Consider the following 24620-nt stretch of genomic DNA (forward strand, 5'->3'; position numbering starts at 1 on the left):
GAGAAGGCAGTGGGACAAGACAGAGATGGTGGGGTGGAAAGGTGGATGAGATAAGAGATACACATTCATTAATGGTCTGCCAGAGTTGGGAAAAGCCAGGGAGAGGCAAGGCTGCTAAGCTCTTCTCTGACCATCACCGAGAGTCTGCATGGGGTGAGATGTCACCTCTCCTATCTCCTCATTTTTGATCTAGACAATCCTGGACTCCTCACTGCCAGTCTTTCTAACTCTTTTCTCATCACAGGTCTCATGACCTATGTGAAATAAGGGATAGACAGTAGACATTTCTGTTAAAAGGGGTTTTTCTCCCTATCCTGAAGTTGTCTCTTGCTGATCTTCACATGTGAGCAGTAGGCAAATGCTCTTTTATGGATCTAGGCTATGCAGATTGGAAGCCCAAATCTGTGTTTTCATCAGCAAATACCATTCAGCAACCTCAACAAAGGTCAGAAGAAGGATCTCACTGCTGCTGGATCTGTTTCTGGGTAGTTGCTCTGTTATCACAAACAAAGCAAACTATATGCTAGCTGCACTGGGAGAAGCATGGTCTGCCAGGCCAGGGAAATTTTCATCCCCTTGGCTGGTGAGGTGGTACCTGGGGTACCAGGGTCCTGTTCAAGCGGGATGTTGAGATCGTGTTCCAGCAGAAGGTTGCTGCAACGGCCAACAGCCAGGGACAGCTGTATTTGTGAAGGTGGCTCTTGAGGATGTTGTGCACCTTCAATCTCGTGAAGAGGCGGTTAGGGGCACCTAATTGCAGCCTACAACTGTTTGCAGGAGAGTTAACAAGGTCAGTGGAGCCGTACTCCTCATGGGAGTGGATCCCAGCGCAGGAGGGGATGGCTGCAGAGCTGCTCGCAAGGCTGAGGCAGGATCGGGAGTACCTACTGGGCAGCTGGGCAGGGCAGCACCGGGCTGCCCGGAGGGCAGTACATCTCCCTTCTTGCCCGTTCTCGGGGCAGGCCAGGGAGAACGGCGGCGGGCCTGCTCCAAGCCGGACGCCGCGTCCAACCGGCCCAGCCTCCGCGTCCCGGGCAGCCACCCGCAGCCGCGCCCGGCCCTGCCTGGGAGCGCGGACAACCACCAAGCAAAGGTCGGGCGGACGGCGAGACAACGCCTCGACCACACCGCCCTCCCCCGGGCACTGGGCGGCCGCCGTGGCGAGGGGGCCGGGTCGCGGCGAGGGGCGGGAGGCGGGGCGGCCCCGGGCCGGAACGGCGGCGGCGCCGGGAGCGGGTGGCGCCGCCCCAAGATGGCGGAGTATGTGCAGGTGCTGAAGCGGGCGATGAAGCACCTCGGCGGCCACGGCGGCGTCCGCGGCGCCCTGTGGCAGCTGCTGAGGTAACGGGGAGGCCGGCGCGCCAGGAGCAGGCGGCGGGGGGGGCTCCCTGCTCCCGCCTCGCCGCCCTGCCGCCCCTTCGGGGTCACCTTGGCGGGTCGCGGCCGGGCAGGGCGGGCGGGGAGAGCCGCGGGCGCCCTGCCCTGCCCTGCGTGAAGCGGGATTTGGGGTGGGGGGGGGCGGCCGCCGCTCACCGCAGCGCCGGGGCGGTCGGCGGGCTTGGCCTCCCGCTGGGCGGTGTGCGGTGGCGGGCCGGGCCTCGGGAGGAGGCCGCTCCGTGCGCTCCCCCGCGGGGCGGTGTGCCGGCGTTCTAGGCAGGATACCTGTGGTGCGAGCGTTCCCCGGGCAGGCTCCGGCGCTTGTTTTCTCTTCTTCAGGCGTCTTGGTGGGTTCCTCGATGCTGAGGTACTGGTATTGCCCAGGCAGGTTTTCGCGGTGTCCAGCCTCAGACTCTCTTAGTCCTGTTACAGAATCACAGAATGGTAGGAATTGGAAGGGACCTCTGGAGATCATCTGGTCCAACTCCCCCGCCAAAGCAGGTTTGCCTAGAGCAGGTCACACAGGAAGGTGTCCAGATGGGTTTTGACTATCTCCAGGGAAGGAGACTCCACAACCTCCCTGGGCAGTCTGTTCCAGTGCTCTGCCACCCTCAGAGTAAGGAAGTTTTTCCTCATGTTCAGGCAGAACTTCCTGTGCTCCAGCTTGTGCCCATTGCCCCTTGTCCTGTTGCTGGGCACAACTGAAAAGAGCCTGGCCCCATCTTCTTGACTCCCACCATTTGGGTATTGGTAAGTATTGATAAGGTCCCCTCTCAGTCTTATCTTCTCCAGGCTACAGAGCCCCAGGTCTCTCAGCCTTTCTTTGTATTTCTTCTGGGGGACTGCCACTGCCCTGGCCCAACAGCTGGCTGCTCTGGATCCCCTCAGGTTGGCAGTGGCTTTCTTGAACTGCCCGGTGTGCAAACCTGAAAGCCGTGCTTCTGCTGAAATCCTGCGGTATAAAGCAGAGGATTCATTCATCTGCCTTACTGGCTAATTCTTTGGCGCTTCAAACCCTGCATCTGCCTTTTTGGCAATGGGTCATCACCGTTGACCTGTGCTCAGCTTTGGGTGCCTTCTGGCCCCAGTGGCATTTTCTGCAGAAATAATTGCAACTTTTTTTTTTTCAGTCGTGTCTGTGTACTTTGTTCCCCAAGCACAGAACCTAGCACTCGTCCACATTAAACTTTTCTCCTGTTTTTTTTTTTTTCCCCGTTCACATCTCATCCCTACCTTGCAAAGAGTATTTTGAATTGCGATACAGCATGCTTGAAGCTCCTCCCAAATTGGAGGAGCTGCAGATTTACTAAGGTGCTGTTTTTCATGCAAATCCTTGATGAAATGTAGGGTGGAAGTGTGAATGGTACATGATCCAAATTCAGCAGTGTCAGTAACCTGTGGTATCTTTGTAGCTGGTCTTAGAAAAGTAATAGAACAGTTCTTCAGGGTCCAGTGGGTGTTGTAGGCCTGACCATGTAGCCAAAAAGCCTTCTTTTAATCAATAGTGGGAGCTCAGGAGTATGGGATAGGGAGGATTTGCAAAGGTAACATTTCCTGCTATATATCAAGGGCTCTCTTACACTAGAATAAACTGAGCCTTCTTGAAGACTTTTTTTTTCCCAGTCATCGTAATAGCCCTTTTTTCTGTTATTTCTTGTAGTTTAGATTGATCTGTTTCAAACAGTTAAACATAACATTTTATACAGTTGCTGATCAGGCCTCGTCAGTGTTTTCATACAGTGGCTTTAGTACTTGCTTTGTTCACTGAAGACAGCTCACTTTGCCTGGTACATCCTAGGATCAGCTTGTCTTTTTTTTTCCCCACATGTCGCCTAATTGGCAGCTCCTTGTTGCCTTGTGACATCCAGATGTTTGCCTTGTGATCACAGGCACAGTGCTTCAGATCTTAGTAGTCCCCAGCTGTATCACCTTGTGCTGTGACCTTCATACCATTGAATTTCGTTCTGGTGGTATCACGCCAGCCCCGAAGACAGTACAGAGCTTCCTGTACAATAATCTGACCTTCCTCTGTATAGTAATATCATAATCTGTCAGACCCACGTGCTTTTTGGGGGTGGGGTTTCTGTTCTGTTTTTGTTTTGGTCAGGAACCCTGCAAACTCTTAAATAAGGCTACTAACATCAACATTCTTCATGGAACTTCACTAGTAACCTTCAGTCAGTGCTGTATTTCTTCTTCAGCTGAGCATGTTGTCTTCTTCATGTCAATGTATTGCTCCCTTTACAATTACTATAAGTTTTTAATTATTTTCTCATTTGTTTTGTGGCACAATATTGTATGCTTTTCTGAAGTCAGCTGGACTTTTGGGAGATCTCAACTTTGGATTCCTACTAGCTGTGGTGGCAGGCAGCTTCTGGCTTTTCTGTCTCCACTGTAGAAAGCAGCTCCCAGACCTTCCTCTTGCACTTTTTAGAGGGAAATTTCAAACTGTTAAGCAGTATAAGTTAAGACAATATATGATTTCTCTGGCTAGTATTTTACTGTTACTATTATTTTTTGTCATCCCCTCCCAAGTTGTTCTCTCCACTTTGTTTCCCTTCTAAGGCTGTAGCTACTACACTGGCCGTTCTCAAGAAGAAATGGAGTGGGGGAAATGAAAGCGTAGAAGAGTTTGAGTATTAGGTTTCACCAGAGTGCCTCTTCCTAAGCCTATCTTAATGGATGTCTTGTCAGGGAGTTTTTGTGAGTCAGAGATCACAGCCTGTGTTGACACCTTTCTACCCCACAGAAAAAGGGAGCATGCAAGACTGGAGGCAGTGCTCTCTTATTTTTTTTCTTTCAGAAGTCTGAAGTTGGGAGAGAGGTGTGCTAGGTGGAGAACCACACCTGATCCTCATAACTGTACCAAGCACAAACATAGCTGCTGCCTCCCCTTCACCTTTCAAGCCACTGAATCTTTCATCCCATCTTTCTTGCAACTATTGATGTGTTTAAGAATTGATTACTGGTAGCTTGGAAAAAATTATTTGCCCAAATCAGGAGACTCCTCCTCTGCAAGGGTTTTATTTTGAATTTCCCTGCTTTTCTCTATATGTTTCCTACTAAGGCAGCTGGAACAGGTTTTATGCAGTAGAAGTCAAATTATTACGAGTCTATGTGCCTGGAAACATTCTCTTTACTCAAGACTCAGTGAAATTGGCTGGAAAATGTCCTCTGAAAGCCATAAATGCCTCTTAGTGTTTGATACCAGTATTTGGGGCATGAAGTCAGGACAAGGGCATAAGAACCATTACGAGAAAGGGAGGGGATGAAGGAAGGGAGAGCAGCAGTGAAATGGCTCTTCTTTTTCTGAAGCTGGGAGCTCAGGCTTGGATAGCTGAGCCAGAGACCTTTGAGCGGGTTTTTTTGACGATGGAGAGCTGCGTCAGAGAATCTTTCTGCCTGGGACCACAGAGGTTTGAAATGAGTGCTTGGTGGAGTGATTATCGCTTTCATGCACCCTGGGAGAAAAGATGACCAAAAAAACTTGGTCTGTGGGTTATCTAGTTAAACTCCTAACTAAGGAAGCATGCATGTGCATGTCCCTTCTGTCACCTGGGGCTGAGTTGAGAGTATGTATAATACTACAAACAACTGAAACCTTTGAGAGTGAACTTTTCCTTAGGTAATTCTGCCTGGGATAAATGTCAGTAAAAATGAAACCAAAGCTGCAGATCTAGGAGGAAAAGAGCACTTCATTAATTTTAAGGTTTTATCAATATAATGTAAATCATAGGTTCAGTTTAATTATTGGTATGTACAGTAATGTTGAAATATGTTCTGTATAAAGAGTTGAAACTGGTATATACCTTATCTGGGTCAGTGTAAGTCTCCTGGAGTGGCAGGGTGAATGCTTGCATCTTTCACAGTGATATGAAAAGCTAGAAAGTAACAACTGTAATTTAGTGTTTAGTGTGCATTTCCTTGGCAAGCAGCTGCAATGGCTTAAAATATTACTGTTCCTCTCCTGGAGGTTAGTACCCACACAGACGTGTGAGATCTCTTAAGCTGCTTCAGTGCTGACCTCTTTCTATGGCAATTCAAGCTGAAATGGTAGTAACAGGTAGTAGAGAAAGATGGTAGTATCTTCAACTAAGTGAATTAACATGTGTCTCTGGGACTTCCACAGTATTTAAGGTTTTGTGGGTGTCAAGTTGTGCTACGTTGCAGAGTTGCTTTATCTTCCACTATAAAGAAAGAGCTTTTAAAGAAATAATAGCCCCCCAAAGCCTTTTTGTATACCTTTTATTATCCTGTCAGTGGGGTGCACAGCAAAGGCACGCTGACATTAGTGCAGGAATTGGTGATTGTGTTTTGCAATCCTTAAGCTTGATAGTTTTTTGAATAGCTTTACTTACATGTGTTTAAGAGTTTTCATTACAGATTTTTACCAACCCCTAAGAAGCCTTTATCACAACTTCATTCTAAGATGATGTCAGTTGAAACTGTTGTTTTGGGAATTCACAGGGTCAATGATTTGAAGACTGGTACGCTTGTAGGAACTGACAAATATGGAAACAAATACTATGAAGACAAAAGAAACTTCTTTGGTACGTGTGCTAATGTGAATGGTGCCTGACTGACTGTCCAACTTTGTGTAGCTCATGTAGTTCCTGGTAGTGAAATAGGACTTGTTGCCTGCCTGACTTCCTCACACTTGACTTGTCAGAGTCTTAAAGAGGGGGGGCTCATAGAAATGCTTTGACATCTGTCTCTCTACTGCTTCCCTCAATTCATTTGCAAACATAGTCAATCTGAAATAATAAATATGGAATAAACATAAGCCAGATACTCTCTGTGTAGGTATGTCTATATGATAATGTGTTTGAGAACTGGATTTGCTCCTTGACCTAAAAGCTGATAGCTTAACAGGTGGGGAGCGGGGGGAAGAGAACTGCCATTAAAACTGCCTCACAGTTGGATTTACTTATATGATCACTCAAGGCAAATAAACACAGATTAGCTTAAATTTAAGTGTCATATTACCTTAAATAATGGAATTTTAAATAGCGTTTGTAGAGTACTTAAAAACCTAGCACACATAAGCAGTTGACATCCTGGTTAGGCCAAGCTCTGTCTACTGTAGGTTAACTTGTAGGGTACCTGGGGAAAGCAGTTGCTGGTAAACACTGCTTGGTAGTTTTGTATGGCTGAAACTTAGTTTAATCTTAGGTTATTAATGGCAATGTCCTTTTGGAAAAGACTCCTCCTAATGGGGAAAAAAATCCTCAAACCTGTCTCTCTGCCTGAAAGTTTTGTAAGTTCCTATTTCCTGTTACTTAAACAGTAGCTAATACTTGCTTCCTCAGGACAGCATTCGATTCAGCCATATAAGAGTACAGTAACAGTGGAAATACGGAAGACTTAGAAAAATAAAAGCTGTACTAACTTTGAAATAAGTGCCCATAATGGTAGATATTTAGTCAAAATACTTTTTCTTGTGTTTTTATGAATCCTGTCCTTTATATGATTTTTTTTTTTAATTGAGCTAATACAATGTTTCTGTTTGTTTATTTAAGGTCGTCACAGATGGGTCATCTATACTAATGAAATGAATGGCAAAAATACGTTTTGGGAAGTTGATGGAAGTATGGTGCCCCCTGAATGGTAAGCCATTTAGCTTCATAATGTTGACAGATACCAATTGTGTAATTGCCTGTATATTTACTTGTCTTACAAAGCAGAAGATCAAACAAACAAAACAAACCCACAAAAAACCCAAACAAACAATCTTATGGTAATAAAGTTTTCTTGGATGCAGCTATATTGTGTATGATCAGAAGATTTCAGACTAGTTGCTTTTAATTTTGAACTGCATCCATAATGTTATATTGCTCACTGTCCTGACAGTTGCACTCACTGCTTCTTGGAATGAGAAAAGCCTTTTGCCAGCCAGATTGAGCAGGTCAAGCCAGTCTTCCAATTTTCCGTATTAGTTGTGATTCCATCTTAATGGTTTGGCAAAGCCTACAATAGCACTGAGCAGCCAGAGGTAGAAAAAATATTTTTGTTATCTATTCTAGATGAGAATCTAAGCAACGTAAGGCAATGATGCAACAACATTCCTTAATCCATGGCCATTAACAGAGTAATTGTTTCAGCTGATATACATTGATACTCTGCAAGATGGTAAACAGCAAAGGGCTGGGGTGCTCTCTGTATGTTGACTGCTACTTGATTGTAATTTTTCTTAAGGTTTCATTTTCTGTTCATGCAATTCAGTAATAATTCTGTACATTCTTGAGTTCTAGAAGGTCTCTGGCCACACAGCTGTTAATATCTTTTTTGTCTTCCTAAATAACTCAGGAAAAACACGCACCAAATAAAGTAACAGTGTTTGCTCGCAAAAACAATCTCTACTCGGTTCTTGAGTAGTATGAATAGCACTTCAGCCACAAAACAGTGAAAGATGATAGCAAGTAGGGGATGCTTGAGTTGACTGAGCTTTGGTGAACACTGTTTTTTATTATTCCTGTGATAGATGTTCTGTGCCAAGGCTGATCGATTATCTAAACTCCTAAATTGCGGCTCTCATTTGAACATTTGAGAAATGTGTGGGTAGACTGTCTAGGTAGTCAGTTTTGTTTCAAATTCTCCGAGCCTTAAAATTACATTTAATGCAGTTAATAATTTTTTTTCTGTCTTCTGTAAGAGCTTAATGTCATTGTTTTTCAGAAGTGACATTAAAATCTCCAAAACTAGCATGTTCATGCCGCTGCAGGCCTGTTCCTTGTTATCTGTGTAGTAACTGTTGTTTGGCTCTAGTTTTTACCCTTGTGTTTTTAGCCTGTGCCAGTTTTCGAGATTTTCCTTATTTTGAGGCACAGCTTTTGTTGCTTGGTTATTTTTTCTTTTCTTTGCTCATGCTTATGTGTTGTTTATTGTGTCCTTACAAACCTCGGTAAAGAGTTCCTTCCTGAGTATCAAAGTGACGTTTCTAGGATTAAGTAGCTTGCTTAGATCACATAAATTAGTGAGGCAGGAAAACTTGTTTTTCTGTTATAGAAGAAACAGTAAAGGTTTCATTGTTTTCAGACTGGTCAATGCAATGGGGCACGAAAGGGTAAACAGTCCTGTGTTCTAAGGTATTTTTGTCAGGAACTTAATTGTGCAGTACTGTTTGGTTTTTTGGGGTTTTTTAATTGCTGATAAATTCGTATGTCCCATGGCAACCTTACATGTTTAGTCTTATGTAGGAATCCTAGCTTTGTGACACATCTAAATCACTGACCTGTAATTCTGTTCTGTTTAGATAAATCTTTAAAAATAGAAGTATTTTGACTGAGAATAAATGCTGTCTTTTAAGACTTTTTTTTTTTTTATCTGATGGTATACTGTCTTAAATTCTTAACATGGCATAGACTTTTGAATTGAGACTGTTAATATATTGTACAGGTTGCTGTCAGTGTAACAGGGGTTGTGCATCTATGCAGGAAACAAGTGGATTTTTTTTGACTCAGGAATTTATTGGAAATAAATTATATTGTGTGAAATTACTTCTATTAACAAAGAGATTAATTTGGTCCATAGTATAATAGTATCTGTCCTGTCAGCTGTAAAAAAATGTTTATTTCTTAAAGCACTAGCCCTCCCTTCAACTGATGGATAGGTGAGAGAAGTTTTTCATCCTTGGGTCAACTAGGAAGTATATGAAGTACCATTGTACAGCTGGGCTGTGATCTGAATATTTCTAAAGGCTGATTTTTGACTCTGGGTCTTAGTCTTAGTCCAGGTCTCAGTAGAGTGATTTGTGGGTATGTTCCTGTACCCTCTGCAGGTAGAAGCAGGTTTTACTACATTGTTTATGCTGCTGTTACTTTCAGAAAATATTTTGCACTTGTCATGCCTAAAAATGACACTTCGAGGTTTAAGACCAGGGCTAACCTAGAGATTTCAGATTTTCCTGGTACTGCTAACTAGTTTGTAATTATTTTATAGTACTCTTATAAAAATCCTACTGTATATAGGGTTACACTACTGGTTATCCTACTGATTACACTTGTTTTCCTGGGAGGCATAGAGAATGTGCAGGAAAAATAGTTTCTTCCTTTGTTTTTCAGTATAAGACATACGGCAGGTTGTTTTTCTCCGTGTTTCTCATTGTTGAATACACTGTGCATCTTAAAGTCTAATTTTGTGGTCAGTCATGTGCCTTCAGGTATGTGGAATATGAAGATTATTGAAATACAGTCAGGTGAACCTCATCATGAGTCATGAATTGGAAAAAAGCATTTTGGTATATTGAAAAGTTATGAAAACAACTGTCTGGAAAAACTAAAATGAGAATTCATTTATCTACCCTTTACCTTTTGTTGGATACTAGAGAAAAGGAGAAAGTAGCAAGAAAAAAACATCTCATATGTAATAACATGTTGTAGTACTGGTTTTTTAGGAACTACTGAATATTTTCAGTATTATGAAGTAATTGATGTAATGTCTTTTGACAACGGATGTACCAAAATCACAGTCTGAAGGAAATCAAGAGAGTTGTTTTGACATGTGTCTACTATACAGGGAATTGAGACTGTTGCTTTTTTAAAACGTTGCCATACCAGAATATGTAGGCTTGTGGTTTATTCTGATTTACTTGTGGTACTTAACCTCTTTGTTACTCTGGGTTTTCTTCAAAATCAAGATGTTGGTAAATGCTTTGTTGGAGACAAGTTAATTAGATTTTTTTTTTTTTTTTTTAATTCCCTCAATACTTGCTTTGGGAATGATTAGTATTAATCTTCTTGTAATACTATACAAGATATTGGGCAGGTTTTTTTTCTTACACGAAGACATCTTTTACACTGTTAGTTAGAAAAGCCAAAATACATGTTTCATCTCTTAGTGTTCAGAGCATGTTGTTTGCAGGAACTTTGTACTTGCAGCTTTGAACACACTGATCAGATGTGCTCTGTGAATATGCTAACAGCAAAAGTTAATCATATGGCTGAGTGCAGACAGAGGGCAGGACCTTGCTCTTCTGGCACCTGCAGCCTCTTACTTTACGGTGCGCAGGAGAGTAACGGGCAGTGTTGCAGGGTGATCTAGGTGTTACAAGGATGGCAGGTAGAGGAAGTCCACATTATCCTAGTGCTGAGAAATAAGTGTGCCATCCTGAGGAGTAGAAAGAATTGGCTGCCTGTACTCACTCAAAGAGACTCTTCCTTTCTGTATTACTAGGAGACTTACATGAGGTGTACTGTTTGACTCTGGGTACCACGCTTTTAAAACCAAAACCAAAACAAAACACACACATAGACCAGTGGAAGAAGTCTAGGGAAGAGCAGCAAGAACAATCAGACCTCTGAGGACAGTTGGAAAGAATTAGAGTTCCTTAAGAGGAAGAATTGCTTAAAAAGGAGAGGAAATGACCATGAATATAATCTGGAAGCATTTAATTTGCTTGCAGAAGGGAAAGGCATAGTCTGTCTTCCACAGATAGATGGGTAGAATAAGAAGAAATAAATTTAAATTACAGGAGGAGTGATACAGATTGGACATTGCTATCCTTACCACTAAAAAATTCTGCTCATCTTCACTGGCATAACTTGATTTGGGAAGATGAGCAAGCCACTATTACAGTAGCTCCATAACAACTTAAGCAGGTGTCTGTTGGGAGTGATGTGGATGAAGCTGATGCTTGCTTGGGCCTAAAGCATATGCAGAGTGTCTGAATGCCTTCTAGACTTGTATTTCTTGATTTTTTTGATCCTCACCTCTAAAGGCTTGTTGGTTATTTCCACTGAAACAAGGTGAGGGGAGAGGACTGAATAGCTCAATGTCCTTAATCTGTTTGGGATCAGAGGAAAGAAGAGCATTTTTAAAAAAAAAAAAAATAATAAATAAAAAAAAATAAAAAAAAATACTGTTACCAGTCTTGATTTTCAGGTTATGTTCACATCTCATGGGGAAGTTCACTCTGTGTCTGCTTATTCCTGCCGTGGGTTTCTGTTTGCTGTTCAGTGATCAGGATACTCCTGTAGCTGAAATTTGGAAGAGCACGAGTGTGCATTTGGAGGATTTTGGGTGGTTAAGCTTGAGCCCACTGAGGGGGGACAACTTGGAACACAGTTTTCCACTTTCAACACAGTTATGCTGTGCAGGAAGGCTTCCTTTGGAGAGTCTATAAAGTCCATGCAGGTCACCGCCTGACATCCTAGATGCTAGGTGTGCTGCTCTGGCATCACGTTCCAAGCCTTTCATGGCTGTCCGCACACCATTTACCATTTATCTGGTTTAATGTAATTTGGGTTGTGTTTTGGCCAAATACTTTGCAAAAACAAATTGACAGCTGGTTTCTGTATACAAACTTGTTAAAAATAATTTGCTCTTTCAATATGTTATGTGCTGTGGGAGAAGAACTGTAATTTGAGAATAGTTTTCTCCTTTCACAGGGACAGTTCATTTTGCCAGCACTGTCCTATGTATGTGTAATGTCTGTCCTCTACTTTCATGTTTATTTCCTTATGGTGCAAATCTGACACCTTTGGAAGGAGCTTCAGGAGTGCTGACTTCATACAATGAAATATTTCAAATTTAACTTCAGTTTGATAATCTGCATCCTCTTTGTTAGTCAATCTGACAGCTGAAGGAGGGAGGAATGTAGCATCTCAGACTTAAAGTGCCAGAGTACGTTATGCTAAGAAATGTAAAGAAATGTGCTGTTCTCCTGTAAAACTGCTGCTTTGCAAATCTGCCTCCAAGGAAAACAAAACAAAAAGATTGAACAGAAAAGGGAGAGGGGATAAAATTTCCATCTTTTTAGTAGCTTCACAATAAATTAGTGGGGTTTATAACTACACTAAATGCTAGTGTGGTGTTTTCAGGTAAATAGGATGCTGTCTCATTACTATACAATGGTATCTTACAGTAGCCTGCATGAGAAATCAGTTGTCTCCCATATGTAAACAAACAAAAATGTGTTTCTTGTCCGTTTTTCCTTCTCTTCCGATTCTTCCCTGCCCTTTGACCATAACACACGTTTTCACTTCTCTTTTGTCTTACTGCAGTATGGTTAGCTTGTTGAAAAAAAGCGAATGCCAGCAAGTTGGCAAACATCCTGAACTTACGTAGACAGTGCCTGAACCTTGCAGATGCACATATGGTACTAGCTACAGAGTTTGTGTAGCATCGGTTCTTGTTTGACAGCTTGTACGTCATATAATTGGCTCTGGTCCCTCGTAGCTTCAGTTTGAAATCTCCTTGCTTTTAAATATTTGTCTAAGACTTGGGAGAAAATTCTACATAGTCTTTGAAGGTATTCTGAGGTGTATTTCATCTGTTCACCCAAGGAAAAGTCCAGGAGCTTTGCTAGCCTCAGTCTGCTTGGTAGTGACTCTGCTCTGTGATTTAGGAAGCTGCTTCAGCCTCTTCAGAGCTTCTGCTATCCTCCTGATTTTCTTTGCTCTGTGTAAGTTGTCTGCTTCTTTGTAGGTTTTAAGTCATTAATAGCTTTTGAATCCTGTTTTTTTTTCATGCATGGATTTATAGGCAGAGTTTGTATAGAAATCTGGCCATCTGCAAGACATCAAATCTTTTTATTTATGCTGTTCAATCTAGTGCATGAAAAGCTTTTCTTGAGCATCTGGGAGTAGAGTCTATGAGACATCAGGGCTTCAAAGGACTCTTTGAGGGAGGTTGTCAAGGGGGAAGGTCTTCCCAAAATAAAGTTTTCAGATTTTACGTATTTTTGCTTAAGTGAAGAGTGGGAGCTTCTGTTTGAGAGAACAGACTCTCTGCAAACGGAAGTGCTTTTGTAAGTCTCATGTGGGGCTTCTAAGTGGAATGAATCTGTTGTGACCAGGCTTAAGCCCTGAAACTCTTAAATATAAGCATACTTAGTAGTGAATGGAGTTCTAAACAAACTTTTGAAATCTTTTCAGGTATTTCAGTATCTGTGACTACTGACATGTCTCATAGATGTGCGATTTTATTTCTACTTTCCAGTAAGAAAATGGGATTTAAGGATTTGCTGATCTATTTGAATTTGAGCCTGATTTCCTTAATGCACCCCAGGATACCACTGGCCTTCTTGGCCACAAGGGCACATCGCTGGCTCATGGGTAACTTGCTGTCCACCAGAACTCCCAGGGCCTTCTCCACAGAGCTGCTCTCCAGCAGGTCAACCCCCAGGTGCAGGACCTTGCACTTGTCCCTGTTCGACTTCATCAGGTTCCTCTCCACCCAACTCTCTCGCCTGTGAAGTGGCCCCTGTGTGTTACAATAAGCAGTTTTGAAAAGCTGAGACTCCTCTGGAGTGATGCTACGAAGCATTTTGAAATGCAGGACTTAAGTCAGTATTGGCAGAATGTGCATGGGTACGTGGACTGTTCTTCTCCCCTTCCTCCCATGCCACAAACTGTGTGTTTCTTTGTGTTAGCAGTGGAGAGCTGGCTTGTTGGGTATGAGCATATGACGTCACCTTTGTCAACTTAGCTGTGTTACAGCATTTCTGCCAACTTTGGTGCTAGCTGTCGTAGGACACGTGGTGTCTCGGGTGGTGTGAAGCACGCTTGTACACAGAGTTCTTCTAACAGGCGTCAGTTGGGAGAGGGAGTTTACCTGAGGTCAGAGCTTTGTGTGATGTGGCCAGGGCATTTCAGAGCTGGTAACAGCAGGTATAAAATGGAGCAAGGGCTGATGCTATATCCTCAGACCACATGTTGATTAGTAGTGTCATGGGGGGGGCTGCCTTCTTACAGACAGAAGTCATTACCCAAAATCTTTTTTAGTAGTAGTAGTGAGAAATGTATACTTCAGATGGTACCAGATTTACAAAGGAGAGTGGGGGGAGGAAGAGAGGGATTCAGGTTGCATTGGGTCACTTCATCTGAACATGTGCATAACTTTCAAATCATAAGTGGATGATTTTTCCCATAGGAGGCCATTTTTCACCTCTAAACAGGGTTTTTAGTTCTTTCTTTTAGAGGGTCTTATGGTTCCATCTGGTTTTGTATTTAAGCCAGTTTCCGGGCAGTCCTTAGTCCTACAATGTGTGACTTTCGTTTGGGGTTTTTGTTTGGTTTTTACTTACAGAAAACGAACATGTGGCTGACAGGTTTGGGTTTTTTTAGGTGAGATTTCGTATTAAAGTTATATCCAAAGTTGTGAGTGTTTATTTTTATGAAATACATGTCTAGAAGTTATTTGACTGAAAAGATAATCAACCTTCTGTAGAGCTTTTCAGATTTAGAATATACTTGTCAGTCTATTTCTCACTACTTTTATTGTAGTTTTGTTTTGCACTATCAATGAAGTGTGCCAGATTTGTTGCTAAAGGCTGAAGATTCAATTTTCAGGCTTTCTCGTAACAACTGGAATAGAAGACTTCTTATTTTTAGGTCAAGTCTTTGGCAAAAGCTGATTAGCAGAAGCCTTTTTAATTCTACCTCAGTAAAAAAATACATAAGGTTGCAAAAAAAGTCATAACTTCACTTCTGTCATAACTGTGGAGACAGTATGAAGTACGTGTAAGCTGGCAGATAATGAAAATGTTGTTCAGGTTTGAAAGTTGCTTTGGGCACTGAAACAGAAATGGAATGAAATCAATTCAGTTGATCCCTGCTGTAGTGTTTCAGTAAATTGTTATGGAAAATACTTGATCATTAATGTTGTTTGCACAGGGGAGGATTGACATTTAGTTCATAGGTAAAGGATAATCACTATAATCGCTTGGTAATTACCCCATTACTGATTAGTATTAATCATTTTATTGTGCAGTCAGTGAACATTTCTGTGATTGTTTTAGGTGAACCTGCATCATTAATCCATGTCCCAAGTAGTAGCCTCATGAGTGCTTTGGAGATGGTATTGAAATTGTTGGGCAGAGTATTCTGGTAAATTAAAAAACAAACAAACAAACAAAAAACGCAAAACCACCTCAAAAAAAAAAAACCCAACAAAAAACAAACGCACACACACAAAAATCTGCAAAAAAACCCCACAACAAAGCCCAGACAACAAAATAAAACCTTGTGGTTTTGTCATTTGTAGTGCCTGCCTTGACCTGGCTAGTTGGTCCTACAAACCGAAGCCACACAAACACGTAACAATGAAATACTCTCTGCCCAAGTACCAGGCGTACAAAGGAACAGGAAATTCAGACTCAGGTGTGCTTTCAGTTGCTTAGAAGCAGAACTGTTGTTTGTCAATTGTGTTTGTGTAATTCGTTTAAATCAGTCTCCTGTAATCTCATTCGAAGTCATAGTGGATTAAAATTATTTTTCCTCCCTCTCAAAATGAATACTTGGTGTCTTTTCAGACGAGAACCCTTGGGAGGTCAGGAGGAAGGCTTGTTACTGATCATGCGGTGTTCCTTAATAACAATGTGTGTTTTTCCTCTTAAGGCATCGCTGGCTTCACTCAATGACGGATGACCCTCCAACTACTCATCCACCAGTTGCTCGTAAATTTATCTGGGAGAACCATAAATTCAATCTGAGTGGCACTCCCAGACAGTACGTACCTTACTCCACTACTCGCAAGAAGGTGCAAGAGTGGATCCCACCTACAACAGCTAGCAAATAACAACAACAACAAATGTGACTTGCCTCAGCTTTGGCTTTCAGTGTAAATTGTGTTTTCACTGGTTTTGTTCAAAATAAAAGCCTCCCATAACAGCTCTAGCTTAATTTATTGAACTGGGGGGGGAAGAAATGAGAAAGCATTGCGAAGAGGTAGAGGACAGAATACATGACAGCTCTTATTCTCATTAAGATGTTGGGCTTTTTGTCATGTTGTCAGTGGCTCTTGTCTTCACATAAGCAGCTCTCAAACTCTTTTTAGCGTGGTAACTGTTCCTGTGACATTCACTTCTCACATTTGTACCATTCAACAGAATACAAATATTTGGAACACAGGAGTCTCATCTTTAACGTTATCCTGTTAGAGGCTCTGCATGGCAAATAAGGTACTGTTCATGTGCTATTTTAGGAAGCCATCTTTTTAACTATTTATAAGACAAGTTAGAATAATAAGGCCAATCAAGGATTATCATTTTTATTGCGAAATTCTTTATGCATGAGCATGCATGCATTGCTGTGTTACAGTATGGTATGATATGTAATATAAAACTTGTAAGGCTACAGTAATCAAATGACATCTCACCCCCTAAGGGAACTCAGCCATAAGCAGAGGGCCTCTTGTTACAAAAAATCTTCTTTGTTGCTTCTGTGTTACTGAGATTCAGTAGAAGATGTTCTCACAAGCGTTTTGAGGTGGGCTGTTTGCCCGGTTGTAACAAGACTTTAAAGGTCTTTGGAAGTTTGAGGATAGTTCTCTACCTCCCAAAAAAAGTGTGCAAAATGTGCCAGAACCCGTTCTCAAAAATGTGAAGTTTGCAAGTTCACATTTGAAAGAGAGTTGGTTGGGGCTGTGGCTTTTTTCTGTATCTTGCAGTTGGTCGATTCTTATTCCAGACTCTTTTTTTTTAGCAGAGTTGCCCTCTCCATGAGGCTTCCTGCATCTGATGACCCTGTCTGTAGATGACTGACGGTGGTGGGATGCTCACCCAGCCCCTCACTCACTCCACTGCCTCAACTGGATGAGGGAGAAAATGGAAAGCTCACGGGTTGAGATAAAGGTGGGGAGGCTGCTTGCCGGTTACCATCATGAGCAAAAGAGGCTTGAGTTATTTATTGCCAATTAAAATAGACTTGCATAGTGAGAAACAAAAGGTAAAAAAATTTAAACCACCACTTCCCCCCCCTGCCCCTTCTTCCCAGGCTCAACTTCACATCTTCATTCCTCCCTCCTCTACCTCCCCCCTGCAGCAGTGCTGGAACGGGGTTGTGGTCAGTCTGTAACAGCTCCTCTCTGCTGCCCCTTCCTCACGTGTTCCCCCTGCTCCAGCGTGGGCCCTCTCCATGGGCTGCAGTCCTTTAGGGTAAACCTGCTCCAGCGTGGGCTCTCCACGGGCTGCGGATCCCACCGTGGTGCGGGCTCCTCCTGGGGCTGCCGGCGATCTCCGCCCCGGCACCTGCAGCACCTCCTCACCCTCCCCCTGCTCTCACCTTGGCGTTCACATGGCTGCTGCACGCTGCTTTTCCCCTCCTCCTCTGCCCATGCAGGGTTTTTGCCCTTTCTTAAATACACTTTCCCCGAGGTGCTGCCAGCTGGTCTGTGGGGCCCAGTCGGTCGGAGCCTGCTGGCACCAGCCGGGTACGGCACGGGGCAGCCCGAGCCACTCTCACAGAGGCCCCTGCACCTACACCCAATGGACTGACCTATAAAAATCGTTGTTAAAGACAACTGAGAAGAGCTTTGAATGTATCATATACTTGCCACTGCCTGTCAAGAAGAAAAAAACCCACTTCGCTCCCTAATAGCCACCCCCGTGGCTGCACTGCTGGCTCTGTGCTGGCTTCGTTTCCTTCTCATCCCCACCTGAGTGTGTCACTTAACCCCCAGTTGCTTCCTCATTAAATCAAATCCCGTATTAATTCATTATTTAAAGGGGGGGGGGGTTAAGCTTTAATTGCTTTAAACTAGTTCTAGTCTTTAAATTAGTAGGAAGTAGCACTTACTGAGATCTCCTAACCTATCTAATTAGAAAAGAATAACGTTTAATTTACTTTAAGTCAACAAAAGCACCAAGCACCGCTGAAAAGCAATTTGAGCCATACTGAGCGGCGTTCGTGGAAAGGATTATTTCAACATTTTCATCTTGATAGATTGTTTGACCTTAAGAACAGAGTTTGCCCCAGCCCTGCTGAAGAGCTTCATTACTAGCACTCATCTATACACACCCTGCGGGCACAAACCTGGGCAGAGCAATTAACTCTATTAGTTCTAGCCTCTACTTCTTTTTAATGCATTTTTTACCAATTTCATTCCTCTTCCTTCTTTCTCCTGTGGATGTTTTGGATTGCAGCCTGAACACATGTCAGGAGGTACAGCTGGGAATGAGCCTCTGTATTCAGGGGACAGACAGGGCTGCAGTAACTCTTCCTACACCTGTGCTAAAGAAAGAGGCCACAAAACTGGTTTGTCCTTTTGTTGTCTACTGGAACAGAGCCTTTGAGGAAGCCAACAGTTCTGAACAGCTTTGTGTGCAGCTATATTCCACAGAAAGGCAGGAAAATGGGCTCGTCCTCCTTCCCCCCTGGGCTGAAGCAAGCCTAGGACTCGGTAGCTCTGTTTGGAAAATAGCATCAATCCCATTACTGGAGAGGACAGAAACCCACTCATGCTGCTTTAATCAGCAGGAACAGCAAATGCTGGATTTTAAATGCAGAATTTCACTGACATCTCTTGTAACGTTGCTTCTCCAAGGCAGATTGCATAAGGCATGTGTGAGAAATAAAGCATCTGCAGAAAAATCAGCGGTCTTCCACAGAGCTATCTGTAAATGTTTCTGCAATTCAGTCTTTTTATCAGCAACCCCATTCATTTATGGAAGTTCACCTTTGCTGATGACATCTGCCTCAGTATCCAGGCTCAGCTGCTTTCCGGTCTAAATGACATTTTAAATGCCAAGCTGGCTGAGTGTTGCAGCAGATGGTGTCTTCAACAAAGTGCAGCCGAAGCACTGACAGGAATATTCCCCTTGCACTAAATGTGAGTTTTAAAAGAGGCAACTTTCTGACATAGGAACCATCCCATTAAGAAGATAAATACCTCTTCCAGGAGTGGCAGAGTGCTGGAAATCACTTTTATTTTAAAATTGCATCTCTACCAACAGCTTTCCGCATCCCCACGGTCCAGAGCAGCCCTTTGCCATAGCTGCCTCTGGGCTACCGCTGTGCTGACAGCACGCTTGGCTCAGCCCCACGCGTTGGCGTGGAGCCCTTCCCTCAGCGGGGCACTGCGTCCTCCCTCGCTGCTTCCCCGGGGTGGCGCCTCTCCACCCGGTACAGCTGAAACTTCTCTACCACATTAGGGTAGAGAAGGATGGAGAAAGGGGCTTCAGGGGACTGATCTGTGAAGATCCCAGTAACGATAGGTCAATACTGGGGCATGCACAGGCCCTACGGCAGCTGCACTGCCGGCCACGGGCATCTCCCGTGTGCCACGTTCAACCCCCCTGCTGAGCCGGCTAGCGTTGCACAGCAGGGCACACTGCCCAGTTCCCCGTCACCAGGGGTGACTGTTTGCCAGCAGACAGTTTAGCAAGACCCTGGTAGTCCAAAAGCCCAGGGCAGCACAACGTGGCGTTAAAACAAGAGTAGTGAGCTCCATCAACAGGATCCATTGGCAGCGTGCCGCTCTCTGAGCGTCCCGATTTTGACCTTAAGACCCAAAAATTGCCCTGGCTGCGCAGGTCTGGAGCAGGTGGAGGTTGCCTTGCAGACAGAGGAACTGTGCTGTAGGTGAGTACAAACAACACCCTTGGATGCTCTCGAGACTACGTGGTGTTGAAAGCAGCTCATGAATCTGCTGTAGCTCTGTTTGGCAGGACGTTACTTCAGCAGATGAGATGGAGGGGAGAGGCAGCACCAGCATCGCGCTGAAGAGCTTGCAGCAAAGAAAGAGTGAACATTTCGTAACCATTTCTAGCTATAGCAAGAGGAGAAATCTTTGTCCGGTGAGGACATCCTAGACCATTTAAGAAAGCTGGAAGGATTGGGGAGGCCTTGTCTTTTCCTGCCCAACCCGTGATGTACTACCGACTCCTGCACGATGTGCCCACGCGGCTCCTTCAGGGCACACTGAGAACATTCGGACACTCACCACCTCACGTTTTGATGTCATATAAGCTAAGCCTTCAATTTTTGGGATGTTTCCTGCTAAGGTTGATGCTGGGAAACAGCCTTGAGTGGGAATTAACAGGGACAGTTAATGGATACAGTTGGAAGCCATCAGCCTGAAAAGCTGGGGTATATATTTTCCACAGCTGTGACACACTCAGAGTGAAACCTTTGAGGCACTAATTCTGTGGGGCTTATTATTCTGCTGGCAACCAAGGGGGAGGGAGGGAACAGATCCTTGCTTTGCTAAGAGGTTAAAACAACTGCAAGTCTAAAGGCCCTCCCCTCACATGGTATTTGCAAAAGCAGGTACTTTGCGGTGGGGGGAAAAGAGGCAGCCTTTAAATGGTGCTTCAGGTTCCTCACGCAAATCCCACGGTAAATGCTGCGTTACACCAGGGGAAGCCTATCTCAGTAGAAGAGATCAGAGTGACACACGTGAGCAGGGAAGTGCCCAGCAGGGATTTCCTCCCGGAGACCTGCTGAGCTTTGAACACCTCCCTCTGGTTCCCGAGCAGAGCAGGGCCCACGCACTGGAGCTAATGGTGGCTCTCACGTCCAGCCAGATTTCAGTGTGGAGTCCAGGAAGGGGAGCGCTTCGCTGCGCGTGCCATTCCCTGCTCAGCCTGCAGATGATCTTGGAGCCCCTGGAGACTTCACTTTGCTGAAGAGCCAAAACCAGGTCTGGCCATTTCCTTTACTTACGTTTTTGAGTCACTTGAACCCACACAACGTCATTTCCCAGACCGATGAATTTTGCAGGTGCCCTTAGCTTTCTTCACACGTGACAAACACAAAGGGCAGAATCGAAGCAAGATTTGGGGAAAAAAAGCAGTGTTTTCAAAATTTGTATACATAATAGTCACCTATAGGACAGTTTGTTTTTTGAAAAAGTGGTTTTAGACATATTTATAATTTCCTTTATGCATTTTACTTAGAGGTTTTGATTCACAATTTTTCTTCTATTAAATATCAACAGAGTAAAAAAAAAATTAGAACATGAATACATGTGTGCTAAACAGTATGTGTATACACAAATGTGCATAGACACACTTTAAGTACGAAAAAGAAGTACCAAATGTAGCACAAAGATTATATTTCTTTGGAAATATGCATTACTAAGTTTCCAACAAAGAATGCAAAACCTTCTTCGTCAAATTAGGCAGATAATGTAATACAAGTTAAAACCTGATATTCAAACCAATGTTTCTTGCTTGTTAATTAGAATCATAAATCACTTAATTTAGATCAGTTTATCCTGCACTACAAACCTGATAAGGCAAAAGAGATTGATTTTGGTGTTGCAACCAAAAATTTTTGTTTGTGAGCATAAGAGCGAAAATAAGAGTTACTGGCTAATTTTTAAGTGGGTATTTAAAGCAGGAGCAATGATTACAGGGCAGCTTCACAAATTGCTTCTAAAATCTAAACTGTTTCGGAATTTGTTCCCATTGAGAAGGATATGGAGCAGACTAAAATTTTAGAAGCCTGTCTTTTTCTTTATGTAAATTACCCACCAAAAATTACATTAATAGCTTAGTGTAATTTAATCTCTGTAATAACAACAGCAATTACAAAATCTGTTTAAATAATCTGTACTACTGTTAGCATCACTTAAGCCAATTGCAGCTCAAAAGACTTCTGTTTCACATTGATATATATTGCTAGAGCATTGTATCTGTTTCTTTCTCTTTGTCTATGGTGTAATTTCTTTCCCACTCTTCTAATGGACTACTCAATTTTTCCTTGCAATACATGTTTTAAATATTAGTTTCAGGGCAAGTGGTTGTAGGACTATTTTGTATCCTTCATAGCGAAAAGGATTTTTAGTTGATGGAATAGCAAGCCATCAAAACACAGCCTAAATGTAACAGATGAAGTCTCATGTGGTCGAGCATTCAGACGCAAGCCTATTAATAGTTTGTTTTTTGAGGTTTACCATCCATGAAAATTCAATGAGGCAAAACCAAGTTCAGCAATATCTGTCTGTGTGGTGCTTCCCTCGTGTCTCGCAGTGAAACAATGGCCAGAGGAAGCAAGAAAAACGTAGCATGTTTTAATTTGAGGCAGCTGTGTTAAAAAATAAAAGGATTTATTTACCCTCGCTGTTGGGCAGTTCATGGAGCTGCTTTACTTTCCAATGAGAAGAACTAAGTGCAAGGTTTTTACAGCATGACCCTCAGGTCCACCTCAGTTGCCCACAACGCAGCAGCAAGACCATTGCTGGTACAAGTGAGACGTTTTTGTTATTTGACACATCTTGATTTGACCTTGAATACCACCAGTCTCACCTTCATGTGTCCCTGGGACCCGGCCTAAGGGGGAGCTTGGGCCACTTGGCATGAAGCCACCCTGAGACAGAGAACTCTCTGCCTCTGGCAGGGGAGACCACCTCTGGATCTCAAACTGAGCCTTGTCACTGTGGGTCTAAATGAGGTGCCAACTCCCAGCAGTACTCTTGGCCTTCTGGGTGTATCAAAGCTTAATTTCTGGATGTCTGTGCCCCAAAATCCCATTAATAACGTGACTCTATGCAGAAAAGCAAGCCTGACAATAGAAACAGAAGCCAACAAGGGAGTTGCACTATCTTTCTTCTGCTACATGGATGGGAGGAGATGCAGGTGACACCAAGAGCCTCTGCCCAGTTCCTGGAAGTTGTGGTGGCTTCAGAGGTCTCTCCAGCTGGAGTCTGGCCAGGCAGTTGGAAAACACGTCTCTTTATTCAAGAATTTGCAATTTTTTGTGAATATTTATTACAATGGAGGAAAAAAATCCTGCCACTGAAATGAGCCTGTTACAGATCACAGAGAGGGAGCATATACTTTGAGTGAACAAGTGATATTCATGTATTTAATGAGCATGAAATCAAATCACAAAGAGTAAAGCAAGAGTTAGATTTCTTACATTCAAGTGTAAAAATTCAAACTTTTTATTCATTTGAAAAAGGAAGAGTGGGAGGAATATCTGGCTATATTTCTTCTGCCTCAGAAAAAGCTTTCTTCACTAACTCAGTATCAGCTGTAAGAGTTAAAGCCCATGCGGGAATCATACAGAGCTGACACTCAGACACAGGGTTGAGATAAAAGCTATGGGCTGCAGGACAGGACACGATCTTACACTGTCTGAAAGAGCTCAATCTGAAGATATTAATATTTCCTAATTTTTTTAAATTTTTTTTAGCTATCAGGTTAAAATCTACCTGGCTTTTCTTTAACTCCTGCTATTTAATTTGTGTTCCCCTCCAGTGGGATGTGGTTTTGGTTTTCTAAATAAGCTTTTTCAGTTTGGGACTCTCTGTCTCAAACAGCTGTTTCTGTAAATACTAACAGAAAATTTTAATTTGTGTTTTATCAACTTCAGATGATTTCTAACAGACTTCAAATGATGGACTTCAAATAATTTCTGACAGATTTTTTTCTAATGGATTTTTTTCTTAAAAAAAAATTAACTACACATCTGTTAGTCTTTGGGCTTTTAAAGCTTGATTTGGCCTTTAAATTTTAGGTTTTGAAAAGCAGCAACAGAAGCCAGTGAGTCCTGGCAGAATCACTTCAAACTGCAGTAGATAGCAACGTGTCTTCTGACACATTTGAAAGCACGGAGCTCAAGAGGGCAAAAATTAATTCAGCACCCAACTATTACTTGCTGAAACCAATTATCAGAGCTGAATGAATAATTAAATTAAGCATGGCTTTTTTTTTTTTTTGCACTCGTCAAAGTGGGTTGCAAAACTGAGGTGGTACCCGGCAGCGCAGGGCTGGGGACCCGGGGCTGGCTCCGGCAGCTGTGTGCCTGCACCAGGAAGGGGCTGCCCAGGAGATGTCGGGGTTGGTCCCTGCTCAGCACCGTGGCTGGGTGCTCCACTGCCCTGCAGTAATCTGTGGTTGCTCACACCTGTAACAATCAAAACCAAGGTGCCGAGATTAATCCCCAATGTAACAGCCGGCTTCGCCGGTGACTGGGGAAGCCTGTTACCCAGTGGACTTGGATCTGTGCTCCCTGTCCCTGCTGTGCTCACACAAACGCACAGCAACAACTCCCTGCAGCACACACACGTTGGGAGGTGGCTCTCTGGCTCTGTTTACCCTTCACCCCCCAAAAATCTGTCCTCCTGGCAAAGTGCCAGCCGCTGACTTGGGTCCAAACAATTGTTAGCGCGTTTCTGGACTCTGTGCTAGTAACAGCCTTCACCCCCAGAGCTAGAAAACTCCTCTGAAGCACACTCATCTCTGCTGCTTGCTACTTACCACTGCGGCTTACAAAAGAAAGGACAGTTAGTAACTGTGGTGTAACCCACACCATAACGGCCGCCTTTACAGCTACAACCTTACTGCAGCTACATGGGGCTGGCCCTACCACCTACCCGTGCTCCGGCTGCAGGTGTGCTTCTGGCAGGTGAAGAAAAGCACAAACTGGTTTCCAAAAAGCAGACGTCAAAACAGTGAACATCACGGCCAAGCTCGGACTGGATGCTCCAAACGCAACCTGTGAGCACAATTACATACCTGCAAAAGAAAAGCGGTGAGCAGCATTTAATCCGTGCTATAACACTTGTCAACTTACACT

The 24620-nt window shown here is 43.4% G+C and overlaps 1 protein-coding gene across 1 annotated transcript; it reads left to right on the top strand.

Moving 5' to 3' along the window:
• Positions 1-1252: 1252 nt before the first annotated feature.
• Positions 1253-15986, top strand: NDUFA12 (NADH:ubiquinone oxidoreductase subunit A12). Its single transcript, XM_086470937.1, has 4 exons — positions 1253-1341; positions 5845-5927; positions 6897-6984; positions 15714-15986. Exons 1-4 carry the CDS (start codon positions 1253-1255, stop codon positions 15892-15894), a joined length of 441 nt encoding a protein of 146 aa, XP_086327063.1. The 3' UTR covers positions 15895-15986.
• The last annotated feature ends 8634 nt before the right edge of the window (positions 15987-24620 follow it).

The sequence above is a fragment of the Leptosomus discolor genome, chromosome 1, assembly GCF_034619465.1.
Source record: "Leptosomus discolor isolate bLepDis1 chromosome 1, bLepDis1.hap2, whole genome shotgun sequence".
NCBI lineage: Eukaryota > Metazoa > Chordata > Aves > Leptosomiformes > Leptosomidae > Leptosomus > Leptosomus discolor.

Coding starts and splice junctions, on each gene's coding strand:
- NDUFA12 (XM_086470937.1), top strand. CDS start 1,253: ATGGCGGAGTATGTGCAGGTGCTGAAGCGGGCGATGAAGCACCTCGGC. Junction 1,342..5,844: donor GCCCTGTGGCAGCTGCTGAG/GTAACGGGGAGG, acceptor GGGAATTCACAG/GGTCAATGATTTGAAGACTG. Junction 6,985..15,713: donor AGTATGGTGCCCCCTGAATG/GTAAGCCATTTA, acceptor TTTCCTCTTAAG/GCATCGCTGGCTTCACTCAA.